Below are 21,176 nucleotides of genomic sequence, written 5' to 3'. Positions count from 1 at the left end.
ACTAGGTATATGTCAACTGAGGTTACTATATAAATTTCAACTTCCTAAATATTGGAAACTAATTTGAACTTGTCACTGATTGCTGCCAATAATGTGTTCAGTACAACAATAAAGAATGAAAAATAATGCTTTTCTTTAGGCGCACGTGCCTTGACTTTTTCTACTTTTTTCTACTTGTAGTGAAACTCCGGATGTAGAAAGGCTCTACCATGGATTGTTTTTGAACCAACTTATCAGAGTGTATACGCGAAGTCTACGCGAAATTAGATAAAATTAAAAACTTTTCAGGTTATAGTAAACAAATTTATTTTGACAGTGCCCCACTCTACCCTACTTTAAACGTATTGCCAACGGCCGCTAATTACCCTAAAGTCTACATACACTGCGCGCTCACATACACCTTCCGCCACTAAAATTTGCACGGAGGTACAGGTTCTTAACAAGGTGTATCTTTTGTGGGATCTAAATTAAGAGATTAGATTTGGAATCTGCGTAAAATTCTGCGTACAATGATGTATGTATAATAACTTAAGTTTACTCTTAAAAATAAGCAAGATATCGATATCGGAAATTTGGCATAGTTTTAGTCATGAATTTTTCGCGAAAATTGCGTTTTGTATGTAGGTGATGTACCTATTTGTCGAACATTTAAATAATCACGGAAACCGTTCATAAACGCAACAACACTCTGGCGAATCTCAGTGATAATCACATCACTCTGACGTCAAACGCTCCAAGAGACGTCTCACTTTATGAACACACCTCAGTTACTGACAACCTTGTCAACCCAGTTCGCGTAGGAATTTAGTGTTTTTAGTGTATTTTGCAGCATAATTTGCTACCAACCTATATGTCAACTGTCGAAATCTCCCAATCTCTCACCGGATATACTATAGTATAAATTATTTATTTGTTGCGAGGTGAAGTTTGTTCGTCGCCGATTTTAGCCATTCTGTCAAAGAAAACATTAACAGTTATTGAAAACAATTATAATTGTCGATCACATATTTTGTTGTCGCTAAAATTATTATTAATGTCTGACATTCACCTTTTTTCATCGTTCATACTCTGCGTTCAGTTATTTAAATTTGTCGTTGATTAACAACTACAAAAAAAAAAACCAGTCGGGGTTTTTCTATCGGGAAAATCTTTATTGTATTTGTCGTGCTCTTATATATACCCCGAAAACAAAGTCACATGATTTTGTGTCATGACAGAGATAAACCCCAAAGTCAATGCGTCTTCGATTTTCCCCTCTTTGTACTCATCACTGTTCTTAATGAATTCGGGGAGTTTCTCGGAACAATACTAGGCCACCTCGTGGCCCATGACCGTCATAAACCGCGAAAAACGCCGTATCAGTGTCATAATCCAAAATTGAATTATGAGCATCCTGAAATGAAGGCAGTGTTACTGAAACATGAAATAAAAAGTTTTTTGTCTCACCTCTTGGTTAATACGCCAACCTTGCATGGAAGTTGCCCCACAAATTAATTTCTCGTTGCTTTCATCTGTAGACTCTTTATCGGTGACTGGTTTTGAATAAATACGAACCCATTGCTGAATTTCACTCTTAAATGTCGCTATTTCGATGTTTTTTTTCACTACATTAAACAGTATAAAAATTAAGACTTGTTATAGTTTATCCGGTGAGAGATTGGGATATTTCGACAGTTGACATATAGGTTGGTAGCAAATTATGCTACAAAATACACTAAAAACACTAAATTCCTACGCGAAATGGGTTGACAGGGTTGTCAGTAACTGGGGTTATTTTGTTATTTTAAATTTCGCGCGTTTGGTACACTTTTTATCGCGTAGATTTAGTGACTTTTCTGTCATTTAATCTCTCACCGTACAAACTATATAGTTTGTACGGTGAGAGATTGAATGACAGAAAAGTAAATTTCGCGCGTTTGGTACACTTTTTATCGCGTAGATTTAGTAACTTTTCTGTCATTCAATCTCTCACCGTACAAACTATATAGTTGAGGTGAGAGATTGAATGACAGAAAAGTTACTAAATCTACGCGATAAAAAGTGTAACCAAACGCGCGAAATTTAAAATAACAAAATAACCCCAGTTACTGACAACCCTGTCAACCCATTTCGCGTAGGAATTTAGTGTTTTTAGTGTATTTTGTAGCATAATTTGCTACCAACCTATATAACTATATAGTTTGTACGGTGAGAGATTGAATGACAGAAAAGTTACTAAATCTACGCGATAAAAAGTGTACCAAACGCGCGAAATTTAAAATAACAAAATAACCCCAGTTACTGACAACCCTATCAACCCATTTCGCGTAGGAACTTAGTGTTTTTAGTGTATTTTGTAGCATAATTTGCTACCAACCTATATGTCAACTGTCGAAATATCCCAATCTCTCACCGGATAAACCATACCATGCTGGACGAATTTTTACAGGTGCATTTGACAGATTGCGATAGATGGCGGTGGCGAGAGGCGCCAAAATTTACTTTTAGAGCGTTTTTTAGAATGTTCGCGACCGAAACCATTTATTAAAAGTGGGGTTATGGGGATGACAGGTGATATTTGACGTTTTAAATTCCACGCTAGTTGCAAAAAATTTACTTTCTTCGCCCTTTGACATTGTTTTTTGGAGCTGCGAAAAATAAACGCGCAGTTAAAAATCAATTAAATAACTTATTACATAATTTTGAATTGTCACAATGTTATTCTAATTGGGTTTGATTAACTAAATGAACATTAAAATAAATACACAGAAATTACAATTAAATTAACACTATAGGATACGGCAATGACAACGACGCGTCCTGAGACTCGACTAAACTCTGAAATCTGCGACTGAATTTAAAATAACAACACATGTCCACGATTATTAAAATACAACTATATGGTACAAATTTATAGTATATTACCACCACAGTGCTTATTTTAACTGAAGGCACCTACACCATGGTGTATCGTAACAAAAAAATTAAGAGACGCCCATAGCAATAAAAAGTGAGATTCAAGATCGCCCCTCGTCAAAACGGAATTGATTAAAAATCATGTAAACAGAGGGGATAAAATTTACGCTGTTGTATCAACCTTTTCTTCACTTTCTGTGTCAGACTTTGCCCTTTTCGTCTCGGGTTCTTCTGTATGTAGCGAGACGGCTTTCTTGTTGTTAGTTTTGACAATAACTGCGGTCATGTTGTCGTGGTTACGTCCCCCGCCTCGCAAGCAGTGGTCGAAAAGCTGTCGTGAAAATGTTAACATTGCTTGTTACGTTTTATTTGTATCTTACTTCTTCACAAATCAGCGAAAGCTTCTCCCTTCCTTCCATTATCCTTGGCCTTATGAAGTTCACCACCTTCTGATTAGACATTACATCCCAAATGCCATCGCACGCTAAAAAAATAAACTCATCCTCACTAGGATTTACAGTCAAAGTTTTAACATCAGGCAGCGCCGTGATCATTTGTTCCCGATCTGAGAGTTTTTTATTTTGCTTAAAAACGTGGTCTCCGATCGCTCGTGATAAGTTAGGACCTCCGTTGACACGACTACCACCAGTTACTTCTCCTCCAGCTGTTATGATTCTCTGCTTTTCTGGTTTGAAATAGGGTTTGTGATCTATGCTCATCTCGATGGCTTTGCCGTCTCGACAGACTATACAACGGGAGTCACCGGCGTTGGCTACGTATAACTGATTGCCTTTAAGGAGAGCTACGACAGCGGTACAGCCGCTGCCGAAGCCAGGGATTTCTGTCATGCCGGAAGAGTAGCAATTAACGGTTTCTTCATCATCTTCGTTCTTCTCTTTTTCTCCGTCTTTAGAGCTCTTGGAAACGTCGATAGAGATGTTGACACCTTCGACATCGTCGTCAGAGCTCTCCTCTGCAAAAGAAAATTGTCAGAAAGAGAGTTTATCAAAGAGAAATGTACCTTTCGGCTCTTCAAACGTTTGGTCTTCATCATCTGTGTTATCACTATCCTCTTCCTCGCCCGTGTCGAGGTTCTTGTAAAGCGGTTGTGCGTTTCTCTTAGGTCTTGTGTTTATGGGTGTTTTCACAGGCTCAGGTTTGATGACAGCTTTTCCTTTGCCTTCTTTCGAGGGTGTCCCATTTTCCACCGGCGCCAATGAGCTCGTGACGTCACTTTTGGTCGCTTCTGTACTAGACGTGGAAATTTCGCCATTCTGAACTGGGGCCTCTTTTTCACTAATCACAGCTTCAGCTTCTTCACTTGTATTCGCAGCCCCATTCTTACTTTGCTTTCCAATTTCACCTGAAACCTCTTGCTAGAAAAAGTTAAGTTATGTCACTCGCCTTACTTGTTTGAGCTTCACTTTCCTCGTCTTTCTTTTTCCGTGCCATTTCTTTGAGGACTTCAACAACTTCAGGCGTCTTTATCAATGCGTCAAATCTAAGAAACCCCAAAGTCAATGCATCTTCAATTTTCCCCTTTTTGTACTCATCGCTGTTCTTAATGAATTCGGGGAGTTTCTCGGAACAATACTGGGCCACCTCATGGCCCCTATGACCGTCATAAACCGCAAAAAACGCCGTATCAGTGTCATAATCCAAAATTAAATTGTGAGCATCCTGAAATAGGGGCAGAGTGTGGCCGAAACATGAAATAAAAAACTTTTTGTCTCACCTCTTGGCTAGGACGCCAACCTTGCATAGAACTTGCCCCACAAATTAATTTCTCGTTGCTTTCATCCGTGGACTCCTTATCAGTGACCGGTTCTAATAATGTCGAACTCAATAAACCCATTATTTTGATGTTTTTTTCACTACAATAAACGATACCGGGTAATCATGCAGAATCGAGATCTGAAAAATGACGGCTGACATTTTTGACAGCGTTCGGGTACAGACGGCCTGCAACGTTGCCAAATCGTTTGAGTTTAGAGGTGCGGTTGCATGTATAAAAAGTTGTCTAAAGCAGGTTGTTTATAAAATAATTCCCAGAAAAAGAAAAAATAATAGCGTGAAGGGATTACTCACTTCTTGCCACATATATAAATCAAATCTAGCAACCCTAATTTTAACCGCCCAATAAAACCCGGTTTCTCAATTAAGATTATTATAATTTTGAATTTACTTTTGATTTTTAAAATTCGTTAATTATTGGAATAAATGAACTCCGTATGAATTAATAGTAGATTGTTCTACAAGTAATGAAAAATGCTGGTTTTCGAATGACTACAAAGGGGTTGAATTAACGAATGCAGCGAGTTAATTAACTTTTCACGAGCTGAAAAACACTTTTCTTACTACTATTTGCTGCTATTTTTTCGTGTATCCAGTTTTTAAAGTTTAAAACAGACTTTCAAACGTAAATTTTAATTCAAATTATAACAAAAATGAAAGGATGGAAGGGCAAAATTATTCTGAACGTTAATAAAATTTTTCGTTTGATTCCTTTAAACACTACAATTAAACATTACATCTGCAATTGGTAGTGTTTTTCCACTCATCGTGCAATTCGATCGAAAAAGAATGTTTAAGCGTAAATTTGTTTTTTTGAACGAATGTTTTTTACTAAATAATTGTTATTAGATGAAAGACAAATGGCTCTGTATCTCACAAATTGGGGATTTCGTTAATGTCATTACTTTGACAAATTAATTTTGACGGTTCTTGTTTTGCGCTAAAAATAGTTAGGGTTTTTGAAACTTTTCTCCTTTCAGCGTAAAATAGGATAAAAACACCGAAGTAGTAAGCAACAGCGTTGTGGGTGTGTCAACCAGAAATGTAATCAAATTTCAATTTATTGTAAGCTTAGTAAGGCAGTACGACCAGAGATTAGCCTTAAACAACTACATAAAGTACCATGAATTATCTTTAGAGTGACATTAGATTACTTATCCCCGACAGAAAAAAAATCAATTTGAGTTTGAATTTGAAAGAATTTTTCACCAGTCTGGGAAAAAGCGATGTATAGTAGGTTCGATCCTCAGTGTGGAACTTTTATACAGTTTTTTCAGTTTAGTACATGAACATGAGCCGCGCGTATGGTGGAAAAGACATTTTGTGTTGTCACGTTCTGCCTGAGATTATACAACCCACTATGACGCAGTCTGAATCTTTCTTGTATTTGAGGCAACTTGGCAACAAAGCTATGTCTTCGTGCCCGATCGCAGTCCCGATTGTGCATGGTTAGCCAATACCGGTAAAAAAATTAAGACTTGTTATAGTTTAGGGACTGAAATGTTTATGACTTAACTGGGGTACTCACTGCACAAAGAGACGAAACCACCACCGTTGTTGATTCTTTTATCTTGTGGTTTTGCCTCTTTGTGCAGTGAGTACCCCAATTAAGTCATAAACACGGTATTTCAGTCCCCGAACTATACCTCTATTCCATGCTGGACGAATTTTTACAGGTGCATTTGACAGATTGCGAAGGATGGCGGTAGCGAAAGGCGCCAAAATGTACTTTTAGAGCGTTTTTTAGAAGAATGTTCGCGACCGAAACCATTTATTTAAAGTGGGGTTATGGGGGTGACAGGTAATGTTTGACGTTTTAAATTCCACGCTAGTTGCAAAAAAATAACTTTTCCTAATTTGTATCTTAAACATTCCCAAGTTGCTATGGAAACAAAGCTATTCTAACATTCCGTATCGAAATGGATATTCTAGCACTGAAAATGAATTGGAAAATAGCGAAAATAGCTCTGTTACAAGAACAAATTAGGAAAAATAATATAAAAACCTCGTTCATAAGGCCATTTAGGCACTCATCCATTATAAAACTCGCGGCTTTGCCGCTCGTTTTATAAACTTGGATTCGTGCCTAAAAAATTGCCTTATGAAACTCGGTGTTTTAATATACTATTTTCTATTTCGCGTTCATAATGAAGATATTTCGATACGCGTTTGAGCGTATTTCGGTTGCAAGAGAACCATCATGATCATGATCAACATCTTCGCTCTCTTGGCTCCCTTGGGCTCCGGTAACCTCAAAACGTCACACCTGTCAAACTTACTGAAATTGAATTTGGCTACTTCGAATTTTTTCCCGAACATTTTGCAAATGCCAACTACCCTAAAATTCCCTAGATTTCGAAATCAAGTTTTTTCGTTTAAAATAAGGCGAAATAAAATTAAATTTTGCCGCACTTACTACTTCATGACACTCCTCGCTGCGCTCATCGTGTCCTAAAAACGTGCGTGCGGCAAAATGTTCATTATGAAACACGTTTCATAATATACTATTCTTCGCCCTTTGACATTGTTTTTTGGAGCTGCGAAAAATAAACGCGCAGTTAAAAATCTATTAAATAATTTATTACATAATTTTGAATTGTAACAATGTTATTCTGATTGGGTTTGATTAACTAAATGAACATTAAAAATAAATACACAGAAATCACAATTAAATTAACACTATAGAATACGCAATGACAACGACGCATCCTGAGACTCAACTAAACTCTGAAATCTGCGGCTAAATAACAATACATGTCCATGATTATTAAAATACTAATATGTTACAAATCTATAGTAGGTATATTACCACCACAGATAAAATGTTTATACATCTTGTTACGTTTTATTTGTAGCTTACTTCTTCACAAATATGTGGGCTGCTAAAATTAACAAGCTTTCTTAATTTCAGAGCCACGCGTAAATAAATTATGTAGTAAATATCAGAGTTGAAACCGTTTTTATGAAATCGAATGTAACAGTTATACTTGTGAACAATTTTACCAATTTCAGAAAGCTTAAAAAATATGGCCCAAGTCATTTATCACTTGTTAAGAATCATTCGTCAGTTTAATCCTCCAACACAGACGTCTCACATTTGCGATGTTTGCTTTTTTATAAAGTATTATACAAATATTTTTATAACTGAAGATAACGATCCGAACAAAAGTTTATGTTGTATTAGAATCGGATTATTATTGGATTTCATAAAATTTAGTAATACCACAGCCCAATTGTACACAGGGTTGTTAGTAACCAGAAAATGAATACAGAAAAATAGTAAATTAAATAGTTACTAACTGGACAGAATTTAATGAGATGATTACAGACGTGGCTGCCGGAAATTTTTTATCTTGAAACTCGAGAGCAAAAATAGTTGTCATCCAACTTAAGTAATAAAATAAAAATAAAGAATATGTCTAGTGAACGATGGTTATCAAAATGTTATATCTAAAAAACAAAGGATCAAGTCTAATCCATCAAACCAAAATCAACGGACTATACTGACCAGTTATAATTAGCGGAGTAATCTAAACATTTTGTTAAAAGTTATTAACAGACTTGAACTAGCACAAAAAAATCTCAGGAATAATTTTGTTATGAATTTTTTATCGCAGACTTTGTCACTTGTCGACAACATGCGTCATACCTTTAGTTAGACCTTTGTTAATAATACATTGATTAGATTATTAGATATCATTGATTTAGTCAGGCGATGTATTGTTGGTTGCATAACTTTCAACGATTCTTCACGTTTTTTGGCAAAATATTTATTATGAAAGATCAAAATAGAGAGACATGGACAATAAAAATCGTACTTTATCATAACAACCAATTTTTCAAGGTAACCGCTCGTGTTAAAGTCTTCAGATGAGCTGGCACTGGTTGCAAGAGACTGATAAGCTCGACAGCTTCAAGTGTGACAATGTCAAACCTAATTCCTGACATTCAAACCCAAAATAAAACTAATCCAAAAAGACCACTCAGAGGCGTGTTTGAGGCTTGAACCCGAGAAAACCTCGGTCACGATCGTGTGCGCGCCTTCAGCGATTTACTACCGCGACCTAAACTCATTCAGTAGGTTAGAACAGACGAGAAGTGAGTGTGTTGCTCGGAATTGCGTGGCATCTACAGCGTGTTATGTTAGTTCGTTTACAATCATGAGTAAAATAATCGGCGGAATTGAAGGGTAGGTATCCCCCGGAATCGGTGTTTTCCTTCGCTACATTCAACCCCTCGAACATATGTCAGCAGACTGAATACATTTTCCACGTTTCAGTGCCTTGAAAGCATGCGTATGACTTGTGAGTTCCACGCAGACACGTGCGAATTTTCGAAAAAATTTCCAAAATTTCTCTGAAAGTAAAAGGGGATTTATGTAACGTTGTTAGAATGTCAAACATTCGTAACGAAAGTTGTTTAGCGAAATTCAGGAATGCGGGTTTAGGACCAGTAAGATTTCGGAAATAAAGCGGCAAATTGCGTGTAAATATAAACAGACAGGTGTCCCATTCAACTCTTATTTGTGTTGAACTCCGATAAGGTTGAAGAGTGTAAATAAAACAATTTCCCTGTGCAAACAAGCTTCTGAGTCTCATTATTTAAAACACAACGCGAACTTAGATATAAGTGTCACCTTCGAAGTACTCATGTTTTATCAATTACATAACAATTCAAACTTCCAGGGGGGCAACACATTCAAACATCATCCTTCTCGATTCTAATGGCAAAATCTTGGGAAATGCTACGGGGCCAGGTACCAACCACCATTTGATAGGAATGCAAGAATGTCAGAAGAGAATAGCAGACATGGTAAATGGAGTGAAATTAAAAGCGAAAATGGGGTTCCACGAGCCGCTAGACGCTCTGGTAAGTGGCTCAAGATCAAAAGTCGTGTTTTAACCCGACCAGTTTGAAATGACGAAATTGGATCGGGTTATCATTTCTAGGTCGTAATTCCATATCGATTGAGATGAGTTTATAATATGAGATTGTCACCGCGGTCGCAAATTTTGATATTAGCAAAATTCTCTTGTTTATTCATCACCTACGATAGCGCTTATGAACAAAACTATCTAATCTGCTACGGTAATAATGTTTTCTAATGTACGTGTTTTCCTGTTCCTTTATTAATTTTTTATTGACTGTTTGATATGTCGTTGAAATCTCATTATCGTGTTTGAGGCAAAAAATAATTATTATTGGTCTCTGTGATAAATCGGTCATATATTGCAAAATTACATGTTTATAGCCAGGATTAGCTGGGTATTCTAGAGCGATTTATAGATAGAGCTGTGATTATAAATTGAGGATTACAACTGATAAACGGAATTCAAGAAGGATTGGACTTGGTGATAAAATATTCCGTTCATTCCATTCATTCATTATCTTGACGTCATCTACTGATAATCAAGAAAGTATTTTATCGAAAAATCGTACATTTAAAACAACAATTATTTTATGAAAACGGTAATAATAAGTTTTATCAGAACTTAGGTCATTATCACTCGCATAGTCGTATGATGATATCATTCTTTACTAGAAATACAAAATTCAGTAATGCACATTTAAAAAAAACTTGTTTTTTCTTTTCCTAATAGAAGAACAGGGCAAGTTTGGACCATATCATGCTCAATAAACCACTAATCATTTATTGCGTTTGTGGCAATAACTTTTAATGATTTGTAAATAACTATTATCGTCAAATATTATTGCACAATTTGTTATTTTGTGATCTCGTTATTTCGGTGTAATTGAACTGGCTTGCCAGGTGTATAAAATTGTAACAATTAGGCCCAAACAGGATAAGAACCTAATTACAGGATTGTTACAGTTATAGTTTAATTTTATTGCCCACATAAACTGGAATTGGACATGAATCGAAGACCAATTAAATTTTATTTTTTACATCGTCATCCAAAACAGTCTCAGGCGTGAATTTGAAACTATTTTTAATATCGACTGGATTATTAGTATTATTCAATCAAATGATTGATTTGTCTCCCATTACATAACTACTGTTGCTCTATGCTGTAATAGTCGTGACATAAATGAAAATTTCTACTGAATAAAACCAGGAAATATGGTCTGACCATTCTTACTTCTTATTTGCATACAAACAGAATAAATCTATTTTTAGTATTGATATGTCAATACGGACTTAAAGTGTTGGTCTCAATTACATTAATTAGAAGACACTAAATGTAAACAAGGTAACAAGAACTCAATAACACCTCCTGTTATTTTATAGTAAAGTGAGGGTTGATGTCCAATAATAAAAAAGAAAGACAACGGTTGAATTATCATATCACACCTATTTAAAATTGAAAATGTGTTGTTTGTACGTAAAGTTACGTTATTTGTCTATTTACATACCTTCATTATCACTTTCATGATAAATAAAAACAACAAAACGCAGCACCAAAACAACTAAAAAACGTTGATTCATTCTTGTTTAATCCCTCCAGGGCCTCAGTCTCAGCGGCTGCGAAAATGAAGAAACCAACCTGGAACTAATGAACGGCCTTAAAGAAGCCTACCCAAACCTTGCCAGAAGCTATACCGTGGGCAGCGACACCGAAGGCTCCGTTGCTACCTTTTCTAACAAGGGTGGTATCACTTGCATCGCCGGTACAGGCTCCAACACTCTCCTAATAAATCCAGACGGATCAAGAGTACAAAGTGGGGGTTGGGGTAACCTCCTCGGAGACGAAGGAAGTGGTAAGAAAATTTTTACCTCAGCTAAATTGAAACTAATAATAGAAGAATAAATACGAATTGTGTACGCAAGTGTTGGCAAGGTCATGATAAATCAATTCATATATCCACTTGGTCGGAGCTAATGAGGCTCATTGTGCAAATTTGCATTGACTTTAAAGGGGTTACATCAGGAAATCTAATGGAAACTTTGTTTCAGCATGGAACATCGCACATCGTTCCATAAAATACTGCTTTAATGACTTGGACAACTTCGAAAAAGCCCCGTATCCGATTGATACTCTTTGGGAGACTGTGAAAGAACACTTCAACATTCAATCTCAAGTTGAGATCTTGGATCACTTCTACACCAATTTCGACAAAGCGAACATTGCTGCTTTATGTAAAAAAGTATCAGAGGTGGCAAATAAAGGCGACAAACTATGTCAACATATCTTTAAAGAAGCCGGGACTCAGTTGGCTAAATTCATTGCTGCTGTGGTTGTGAAAGCATCACCGGAAATCGTCGAAAGAGACGGAGGAATTCATGTTTTATGTGTCGGTTCTGTTTGGTTGAGTTGGGAGTTGTTGAAGCCCGGTTTTGTTAGTTGGTTAAGAGAACATTCGGATATTCGGACCATGTCGTTGCTGAAGCTCACCACCACCATGGCGATAGGTGCTTGTTACATGGCTGCAGACAAAGCCCAATTGCAAATTAAAAGGAACTATCCGCAGAATTACAAAGTGTTTTATAAATACGACAGAAAGTCTATTTTTGAGAGCTGAATGGGAAGACAGAACCAGACAACTAGTCAATCCTGGATAATTACTGGATGTTCTGTGTATATAGTTGTAAATTTTATGTGGTGTATATATCACTCTGATATTTATATTTCTGAGCTCTTCTATTTCGCTTGTGTACTGATGTTCCTCTTGTATATACCTACCTAGTTTTACTCAAATAAAATATAAATGTACGTAACATAGTTTATTTTACATGCATACAAACATTTATTGTCGATGTAGGCATTTATCTTTGGTCTCCACCTCACCCCAACTCTTACAACTCGGCCACTTTCGATTTGCCAACAACGATTAACACTTGCTGAAGTGCGATAGTTACACCATTTATAATCCTAATGAACCACTGTGGCTTGTTTTTCCAATAAATAAAAAGGAAATAAACTGGAACTGATGACAAAATCATCAAAAAACCCAATGCGCTATCAAGAGGACTGGCCACAATTGGCACAGCAGTGACAAATATGGTAGCTAATAAGTAAATCACTGGCCAAATTAAGTTTACTTTAATGGGACGTTCCAAATCGGGCCGAGTCCAGCGCAGCCATGGGACGCACAAAACGGAGACGCCAATGCTTAACTAGAAACATATAAATTAAAAGTAATGCTCATGGGGGGTGTCGGCTGCCGGCGCTTACCCATGTAGCAAAGCCCACGTAGTTTATCAAGCGGATTATGTCGGAGACCGTGAGATAGAGCATTGATAATAAAGCCTGCAAATAAGTTTATGGCGTGAAAATCTATTTGAATTTGTATTCAGTTGGGCTTTATTGGAATGGATTTGTGTAGGAAGAATTGTACGAGATTGTATTGATATTTCTGTGCAGGAAATGCTTAAGTCGGAAGTTTTTACTTTTATCTTAAATTCTGAGTGGATTTCGAGCTATGCAACCAACATTACACCGCAAACGAATGTGAGCGCGCTCAAGCAAACATGGAATTTCGTGTAATCACAAATTCCTGACTTTATAATAGTGAATAAATTAAAGCAAAGCAGAAGGTCTAGGTCAATCTTTAAATCCTCTTGGAAAGAAAAAAAATTATAAGGCAGATTTCGTAGACGGAATTAGAGCAAGCTCACTGAATATCAATTGGAACTTTATAAAATAAAGCTCCAAAAGCTCAGCGTTATTTGATATACGCATACAAGTCGGGAAGAATCGATACATTCCCGAAGACGAAACTGATATAAATTATTTTTTACATTAACAGTAAAAAACTCCCGTTCAAGTGTCGGGTTAGACGTTTTAACAACACTACTGGAAAACTGTTGTCTTCCAACTTACCATAACCAATACCGAAGGAGTCGGTGTTAGTCTCTGAGCCTGAATCATGGTCAGAAGTTCCGGCATCTGCCCATGACAAGCTCCTGCATAAAACAACCTTGAAGATGTGAGAAGAATTCCGTTAACAGCCCCAAAAGTTGAAAATGCGACGAAAACAGGAATGGTCCATGCAAAAGGACCAAAAAGTCTGTTCGCAAAAGACACTGCTACAGCTTCAGATCCTAAAAGCTCAGCTGGAGACAGTGTCGTGTAGAAAGCAATATTGGTTAAGACATAAATGACAGTGACCAACGAGCATGAGATTGCAATCGCTAGAGGCAAGTTCCTGTGAAGACAAAATTAAATTTTTGTTAGAAATGATAGAATTTAGTACCTGACAGGATCCTTTAATTCTTCAATAATGAAATTCAGGTAATTCCTGTAAAAAAACAACACCGATTAAGTTATGAAAAAAAAACTATTTAAGTCTGAAAATGACAGTTTGAGAAGAGGGAACTCGTCACAGGACAAAAATGGTTCTTTTGTCTCAGTGTCCGAGTTTCCTGTTCTTTAGAGTTGTTGTGGTCTTCTTTTCTCACCAGCCATTGTAGGCGAACAGGCCAGAATAGAATGATAATGCCAGTGACGTAACTTCGTTCTTTGTGTTGATGAATGAAAAGTGCTCCGTGTGCCCTGCAATAGTAAGTGCAAATCTCGCAGATGTTCAGCCAGACAACCCTTTGATACTTCCACCTTTTAACTACTCGGACCTTGATGGCGTTTGGAACTTCACTTTTATAAAAAAGAACTGGAAATGGGGCGAACAAAGCCTAATTGGGACGGGATTTGGAATACAAAAAGAAATTGGAATTTTAAAGAGACGGTTTTATAAAAGTGAAGGATGGAAGCCTCGTGGAAATTTAAAATAATAAAAGAACCAAAGGAAGCAGACAAAAATGCTTTGATTTTAGTCATTTTTATCCGCCACAATTGGTAAAATTCTAGTTTCTACTTGCACATCTCCGTCGCAGAGCGTCGAAAGTAGTTTTAGCAGAAGGACCAAAGCATGCTCTACCTACATCTACCAATATCTACCATTAAGTAGTTGGTATCCTCCAGCAGCGATGATGATCAACAACGCCAACAATTTAGCATAAGTGAACACATCTTGTACTCTCGTAGCCCATTTGACGTCGTAACAATTAACAAACGTCAACACACCTAAAACCAACGAACCAAGATGACTTCAAATTAGTCTCCAGAGAAATCAACCGAAAGGCTCATCGTCTTCTGAGCTTTCTTCCAATAATTACACCGAAAGAAGCGACTGAGCTTAATACCGCTTCATTAAACCACATATTTATAGCCCAATAAACTCGAACATTAAACTATTAAGTAACAATACAAAGCTACTCACAGATGCAGCAAACCGCTAGCAACCTTGCAGCATCATCAGGTGGGTCACATTCGGGAAAAAAGGGCTTCATCACGTAAGAACTGAAGGTTAAAGCTACTATTGCTTGTGAACAAGGCCTCACTATCATACATTCAATCCATAGTCGTATGAAAGCGAGAAAAGGGCCGAAGGTTTCCATTATGTAGGCGTAATCAGCGCCGCTTTTCCTGATCATCGTGCCGAGTTCTGCATAGCAGTAAGCGCCAACCTTAAAAAAAATAAACATGTCAAGGAAGTGTGCGGTTGGCAGGTTTATTATTGCAGGGAAATGAGTGGTGTGAAGTTGGAATTAGGGCACGGGGGACGAAGTACACGATTTCGATTGGGGAAAATATCATTAATCATGATTTTCGGAGAAAATGTATAGCAGGTCGATAATGTGAGGGACATCACACAAAAGTCAAATAAACTAAAATGTTTTACTACAATTACAATCAATCAGTTTTTTTCTCCGATATTTTGGTAATTTATGATTTACAACTCAGTGGTAATAAATCCGACACGAGATAACAAAACCATCAAATTTTAACATAAACAGGCTGATTCTTAAATAGTCCGACTGTCTGAAGATGTGACTTTTTGTTTGAAGCTCTTTATCAGTTAAATGTTATCCTGCGTAAAGGTCATTGTATATAAACTTCAACATAATAAAGCCAACAGGTGGCAAGTTTTAGCTTTAGCTCATATAACTCTTAATCGACATCTTTACGCGATTTTATATAATATTGTTATCGATTTGTTATTATGCGTTCCGCTGTATTATGCTATAACCATAAATAGAAAGAATATGCGATAACTTCTAGATGTGAGGTGAACTTTAAACATATAACTCAGTCAAAACCTAACAATTTTTCATGAAAATTTTCCCGTTCATTTTTTTGGATATTTCGTAAGCGCATGTATTAATAATAATTATAATGAGTTATTATTGTTATTGATTCTATTTGTCGTGATTAACACGAGCAATGGAAATCAACAATATCAAAAATTTCCACGTTAATTTGAGTGTCAGTTATTTGTTACAAAATTTCCCTCTTTCGGCGCACCCATCAAGAATAAAAAGAACAGAAATAATTATCCAGGAAAAAGAATTCTTTAAGTGAAGTGCACTCGCCGCAATTCCACACCGGTACTCCGTCCTTGTTAAGGAAAAACTAGAACTTAGTCACATAAATCTGCGGTTTAACCAACCTTGCAAATGAATTTTATATAAAAAACACGTTTTTTCGCCTATTGCATCATCCCTTAAATTTCACCCCTAACGAACCTGCTAACATTTTCCTGCTTGTAATCGCGCTGACCTGAGTTCAACCGATCGAAAGGTTATCAACCATCTACCCAAAACTACGAATTGACTTACCATCGAATAAATCCCAGAAATTGTCCAAACCAATAAAGACACATTGACACTGCCGGTATATTTTAAAACCCCTGCAGGTGAGACGAAAATTCCTGATCCTATAATACTGCCTACAATCACTGTGATCCCGTTAATTAGGGTCATTTTTGGTTTGAGGGCGATTTCATCGTCGTTTTTCTTGTCACCCTCCATCGTGCTGACCACGTTGAGAGTTCACGAATGTATGTGTACCAACCCCGCGCTCTTTAGGCACTTGTACTCGGTTCTACTCGCGAACAGAATGCGGATCAATATCTGGACCATTCTGCTTTGCCTCCCTACTATGCCCTAATAACGCATCACGTGGGCATTTCGGCAATGAATGCACAAGGAGTAACGGAAAATGACACAAAATTAGGGTATGTTACCCTAAAGTGAATTCTATTGTTCCGGTATTGTTCGCCACAACCTACTCTACTATAATTCATGAAACTTTAATCAAAGTTTCGCGTTTACAGGCTACATTACCCTACTTCCACAACCCGTCATTTATTCGTTTTTTTTTTATCAGATCGTGGAAATTATGCACCCACTCGGGGCTACACTCCGAGGTGTATTTTCCTATATAATTTTGACATGTGCGCTCGATTAGTTTCGCTCGTTGTTTTTGATACTTTTGCATAATTGTAAACAATTTCAACATTCATTTCTTACACAATCGTTGAAATAAACTATCGGTTTTTCGCTTGACATGAGTTGAAAATTCGTTTGTCGCGATTCAGGAAGAAGCAATTTATTCATCTTACTCGCCTACATACATAAAGATCGGTTAATTGAGGCTCTTAAAATGCACGATAAGTTATTTGCATCACAATGTGGATGAATATGACGTGTGATTGTGGGATAATTTGGAGCAGTCAATTTGATGGAGGAAAATTAGGATGTCAGCAAGGCGATAAGAATATGACTACACAAAATAATAATTGAAGGGACTGCCAAAACAGCAATTTCAAATAAATGTCATTAAAAAAAACTTTATGAAGTGATTGTGTTAAGAACTTTTAGATTCCGAGTTAAACCATTTTAAAGCAGTGTGAATATACAGAAGTGATTTTTTGGGAGTCTAATTCAGAGAATAAAAAAAAATTCAGTTCAAATGATTGTAGAAAAATGAGATTATCCTCAGCACTCACATTTGACGTGTAAAGCTGGTTGCTTATAGCTACAATAAAAATTGAATTTCCATAAAATTGAATTATAAAAGGATGCTTTTACGTATATGTATAAGAAAAATATTATCCACCTACCTGCTCTATTGCTTTTTTCTTTTTCTCTCCCGTCATTTTTTTATATTTCGTATTGCCTCTCAAAGTTAATAAAAAAACACCGGAGTTTTATGACTTTTTTAATTATAATCCTAATTTGTTTCTTTACACTCAATTGAACATTTTTGATATTAAAAACAAAACGTAAAACGCATGTATTCCGAATGTGGTCCATTGATCTTAGCCTGGCCTAGCTGGAAGATGATGACTGTAAATGATAAAAATTGTCTAAAACTAAAATAGGTTTTAAGCCACACAATTTTGATTTTACCGCCGTTCACAAACGTACGTCAATGAACTATTGACCCGCAGGTTCACCAATGGTTCAAAATGAATGTTACTAGAGAGCACCAAACGTTATGGTGTAAAGTTGGTTGCCTAATACATAATTCAGTATATCAAACGAACGGACTTTCAATCTTAAAATTTTCAATGGTAATGATTGATTTATTACTTAATTACGATTGTTGCTGATCTGAAACTAATCAAAAAATAGAGAACCGATGTTTCCTTATAGTTTTACGATTTTATTAATTGCAAAAATCAGAACTGAACAAATTGCCACGTTAGCATAACTAAATAAAAAAGATCGAATTTCTTTGTGGTGTGGGTATTTTCATGACCAGCGTTAGGTGTTTACAAAGGGGTCAGCAATTTCTAATCAAACCGCCTGTTTTATCGTGTTTAAAATATTCTCAAAACATGAAGTTAAGTTATTATTATCTTCATATCCATAAAGAAGAAAAAATATTTGACCAAATTTAACCTACCCGGAAAAGAGAATCTTCCTTTGTAATCTTATGAATCGAAATCCTTGCCCCTGGAGCTGCATTCATTATACTACAATTTCAATTCGAATTGACAGTTTTTTCCTGTAAATCAGTAACATTTTATTGTGATGTATTTTTTCAATGCAAAACATACCAAAAGTAAGAATTGAGTGCTATAGATCATTAAATTTCTTCCTCCTGAGCGGCCATCGCATTTCTTATTTTCCACCTGTTGCACGGACAGCGAGCGCATGCTCCAGAAGGTTTCTCCGGTGATCGGGTCACAGAACGAAGATCATTGGCGCCGCAAGTTTATTGTATTTGTACGAGCCACCAATAGAAAGCCATGTGTGCCATGTGACTATGAAAAATGTTTAGTTTTCCCTACCAATTTTAGTGTTGAATGATGCAAATTTGAGTGAATGATCCAACGCAGCTAACTGTTTTATGATTGCTTGTAACAGCACACTGTTAAAAAATTAAAGTTGAAATATCTTCATACACTGTTTCAAAAATACATAGGTACCTTTTTTTAATCCAATCCAAAACTCTCAGGTTCCGGAATTCTTCTGTCACTATAGATGTTTAGATCATTCTTCCTCTTTATTGGTCTAGAGGGTCACATGAAGAATCAAGAAAAAGTTGAGAAAATAACTAAATTCCTAAAATAGTAGCCTTGTCACACGACCTCAGCCAGAAGCTGGGTCTTTTTCACCACCATTTCGGAATCCTGCGTCGGAATGAGGCGCATAAAGCCAGTAAGAAATAAACCAAAGATAATAAATAACGTTAAAAAAAATACCAAAAACAAGTCACTGAAACAGTAATAAATTAAAGAAACCAATAAGTTTTAACATAAGAATTAAGGATTACTGTTAAACTTACCAAATAAAATTCTATTCTTACATTTCATACTCTGGAGGCCATCAAATTCTTCTACAATTTGCACTCTGAACACTTACACACTAGACGATAGTTTATGCGAATAAAAAATTTGCGAGTTGAAGAAGTAAGAAAAATCCTACCTTTTTGGTTCCATCGTTGCCGTCTGCTTGATTGTCACGAACAAACTGCCAAGAAGAAACCAGATTTAAAATTTTATTTTGACCTCCTTCAGTAACAATTTACCCTTTAGTCCAGCCTAGAACTGAAGTCTCGTCAGATTCCAGAACTCCTCCATACCACATTCTTCTAGAGACCACTCACAACACTCACAACACTTCGGTTATTTACGACTCTATTTGTAATTCTTAGAACACTGTTACTTTTTACGTCATTAAAACTAAACTAAAATTCAATAAGCAAACCGCACTAAGAAAACTATTTAATACTTTCGGCACATATTGAACGAGTTAAAATTCGCGACACCTCACCGAAATCAAAGTTAGGTTGAATTACCTATGAGAAAATATACGAACTACGAATTAAAGTTACGAACAAACTAAAACAAAAAAAAAACATAAAATTTATTCATACACTAGTTGAATAAGAACTTAACCTTTAATCCGGTTTAGGATACTGTTTCTTCAGATTCTAGATCTCCTCCATTCTTCATTCTTCTAGGGACCACTCATAACACCCACAGCACTCACAATACTTTGATTAAATATAACGACCATATTAATTTTGCGCCAAAGATTTAAAAATAAACCTATTTAAACACTTTCCCACTTTTGCACACTCTTAGGAACACTTTCACTCCGCGATTCTTTAATGAACAAAAATTTGCTCATAATACGCAAAAAATACTTATTACTTACTCATTAGTAGAATTAATTGCAAACTATGAAGTACTAAGAAAATCCAACCTTTTTGGTTCCATCGTTGCCGTCTGCTTGTTTGTCACGGACAAACTGCAAGGAAGAAATCGAATTAAAAATTTTATTTTGTTTTTTTTCTGCGACAACTTACCCTTTTCTCCGGCCCACGACTGCTGTCTCGTTAGATTCCAGAACTTCCATTCCACATTCTTCTAGTGGTCACTCACAACACTCTCAACACTCACAATACTTTGATTAATGATTACGACTATATTAATTTTAGAACATTTTTACTCTTTACATCACTGATGTTGAGCCTAAAATAAAACACCCGCACCAAGAGAAATTTACAACTTTGCGGGACACATCAAGTTTAAAATCGCGACACACTTTACCCGGAACAAAGTTATGTTGATCGACTGGAAGGATAACTAGTTAATTTACTTACACCGAAGTTTAATGAACCCCAATAGAGTTATTTCACTTGCCTCAAATAACAAATTCCTAAAAAAGTAGCCTTGTCAATCGACCTCAGCCTGAAGCTGGGTCTTTTTCACCAACATTCCGGAATCCTGCGTCGGAATGAGGCGGATGAAGCTGAAGAAGGAAACCAAAAGAACTAACTAACGTTGAAGGAAAGAAATAACGAATACACGTCAGATCACTGAAACTAATAAATTAATGCAACCATGCAATATGTGTTAAAGTTACAAACAACAATTAAAAATTTTGGTAGTAATTATGATTTTGATACTTAACATAATTTAAACACTAATCCACATTTGCATACACTTTGGAACACTGTCACTCCGCGAACCTTTAATAAACAATAATATTTGTTCATAAAGCGCAAAAAATACTTCAATCATTAGTAAAAATAATTACAAAATATGAAGTACTAAAAAAATCCAACCTTTTTGGTTCCATCGTTGCCGTCTGCTTGATTGTCACGAACAAACTGCAAAGAAGAAATCGAAATTAAAATTTTATTTTGTCCTTTTTTAGCGACAACTTACCCTTTTCTCCGGCCCACGACTGCTGTCTCGTCGGATTCCAGAACTCCTCCATTCCACAT

The 21,176-nt window shown here is 36.3% G+C and overlaps 4 protein-coding genes across 4 annotated transcripts; 1 reads left to right on the top strand and 3 right to left on the bottom strand.

The window, feature by feature from the left end:
* Nucleotides 1-1,098: 1,098 nt before the first annotated feature.
* On the bottom strand, nt 1,099-2,409 carry LOC148168158 (putative protein phosphatase CG10417). The gene is made up of 6 exons (XM_088046181.1): nt 2,393-2,409; nt 1,973-1,980; nt 1,447-1,604; nt 1,310-1,393; nt 1,181-1,275; nt 1,099-1,105 (listed from the first exon to the last, which is right to left on the bottom strand). Exons 1-6 carry the CDS (start codon nt 2,407-2,409, stop codon nt 1,099-1,101), a joined length of 369 nt encoding a protein of 122 aa, XP_087902307.1.
* A 168-nt stretch (nt 2,410-2,577) lies between these two features.
* On the bottom strand, nt 2,578-4,848 carry LOC148168157 (putative protein phosphatase CG10417). Its single transcript, XM_088046301.1, has 5 exons — nt 4,631-4,848; nt 4,305-4,575; nt 3,917-4,258; nt 3,276-3,868; nt 2,578-3,226 (listed from the first exon to the last, which is right to left on the bottom strand). The coding sequence occupies exons 1-5, from the start codon at nt 4,748-4,750 to the stop codon at nt 3,059-3,061; spliced, it is 1,494 nt and encodes a 497-aa protein (XP_087902427.1). The 5' UTR covers nt 4,751-4,848; the 3' UTR covers nt 2,578-3,058.
* Nucleotides 4,849-8,729: 3,881 nt separating this feature from the next.
* Nagk (N-acetylglucosamine kinase) lies at nt 8,730-12,367 on the top strand. The gene is made up of 4 exons (XM_088045349.1): nt 8,730-8,878; nt 9,375-9,558; nt 11,157-11,409; nt 11,606-12,367. Exons 1-4 carry the CDS (start codon nt 8,850-8,852, stop codon nt 12,169-12,171), a joined length of 1,032 nt encoding a protein of 343 aa, XP_087901475.1. The 5' UTR covers nt 8,730-8,849; the 3' UTR covers nt 12,172-12,367.
* On the bottom strand, nt 12,361-16,623 carry LOC148168155 (large neutral amino acids transporter small subunit 1). The gene is made up of 8 exons (XM_088045347.1): nt 16,268-16,623; nt 14,869-15,115; nt 14,547-14,672; nt 14,051-14,144; nt 13,846-13,890; nt 13,473-13,797; nt 12,825-12,899; nt 12,361-12,766 (listed from the first exon to the last, which is right to left on the bottom strand). Exons 1-8 carry the CDS (start codon nt 16,457-16,459, stop codon nt 12,446-12,448), a joined length of 1,425 nt encoding a protein of 474 aa, XP_087901473.1. The 5' UTR covers nt 16,460-16,623; the 3' UTR covers nt 12,361-12,445.
* Nucleotides 16,624-21,176: the final 4,553 nt, after the last annotated feature.

The sequence above is a fragment of the Gnatocerus cornutus genome, chromosome 9 (genome assembly GCF_029298725.1).
Source record: "Gnatocerus cornutus isolate USDA-ARS CGAHR chromosome 9, icGnaCorn1.1, whole genome shotgun sequence".
NCBI lineage: Eukaryota > Metazoa > Arthropoda > Insecta > Coleoptera > Tenebrionidae > Gnatocerus > Gnatocerus cornutus.
The sequence above is the reverse complement of the archived record's forward strand: the minus strand, read 5'-3'. Positions and strand labels throughout refer to the sequence as shown.

Excerpts from the sequence above, each read along its gene's own strand:
- LOC148168158 (XM_088046181.1), bottom strand. Across the intron at positions 1,394-1,446 it reads GTTGGCGTATTAACCAAGAG|GATGCTCATAATTCAATTTT; the intron begins GTGAGACAAAAA and ends CCTTCATTTCAG. Across the intron at positions 1,276-1,309 it reads ATGGGCCACGAGGTGGCCTA|AACAGTGATGAGTACAAAGA; the intron begins GTATTGTTCCGA and ends GAATTCATTAAG.
- LOC148168157 (XM_088046301.1), bottom strand. The coding sequence starts at position 4,750 with ATGGGTTTATTGAGTTCGACATTATTAGAACCGGTCACTGATAAGGAG. Across the intron at positions 4,576-4,630 it reads GTTGGCGTCCTAGCCAAGAG|GATGCTCACAATTTAATTTT; the intron begins GTGAGACAAAAA and ends CCCCTATTTCAG. Across the intron at positions 3,869-3,916 it reads AACGTTTGAAGAGCCGAAAG|AGGAGAGCTCTGACGACGAT; the intron begins GTACATTTCTCT and ends TTTCTTTTGCAG.
- Nagk (XM_088045349.1), top strand. The coding sequence starts at position 8,850 with ATGAGTAAAATAATCGGCGGAATTGAAGG. Across the intron at positions 8,879-9,374 it reads ATAATCGGCGGAATTGAAGG|GGGGGCAACACATTCAAACA; the intron begins GTAGGTATCCCC and ends TCAAACTTCCAG. Across the intron at positions 9,559-11,156 it reads ACGAGCCGCTAGACGCTCTG|GGCCTCAGTCTCAGCGGCTG; the intron begins GTAAGTGGCTCA and ends TAATCCCTCCAG.
- LOC148168155 (XM_088045347.1), bottom strand. The coding sequence starts at position 16,459 with ATGGAGGGTGACAAGAAAAACGACGATGAAATCGCCCTCAAACCAAAA. Across the intron at positions 14,145-14,546 it reads AGGATACCAACTACTTAATG|GGCACACGGAGCACTTTTCA; the intron begins GTAGATATTGGT and ends TTACTATTGCAG. Across the intron at positions 12,900-13,472 it reads CTCCTTCGGTATTGGTTATG|GCTTTATTATCAATGCTCTA; the intron begins GTAAGTTGGAAG and ends ACTTATTTGCAG.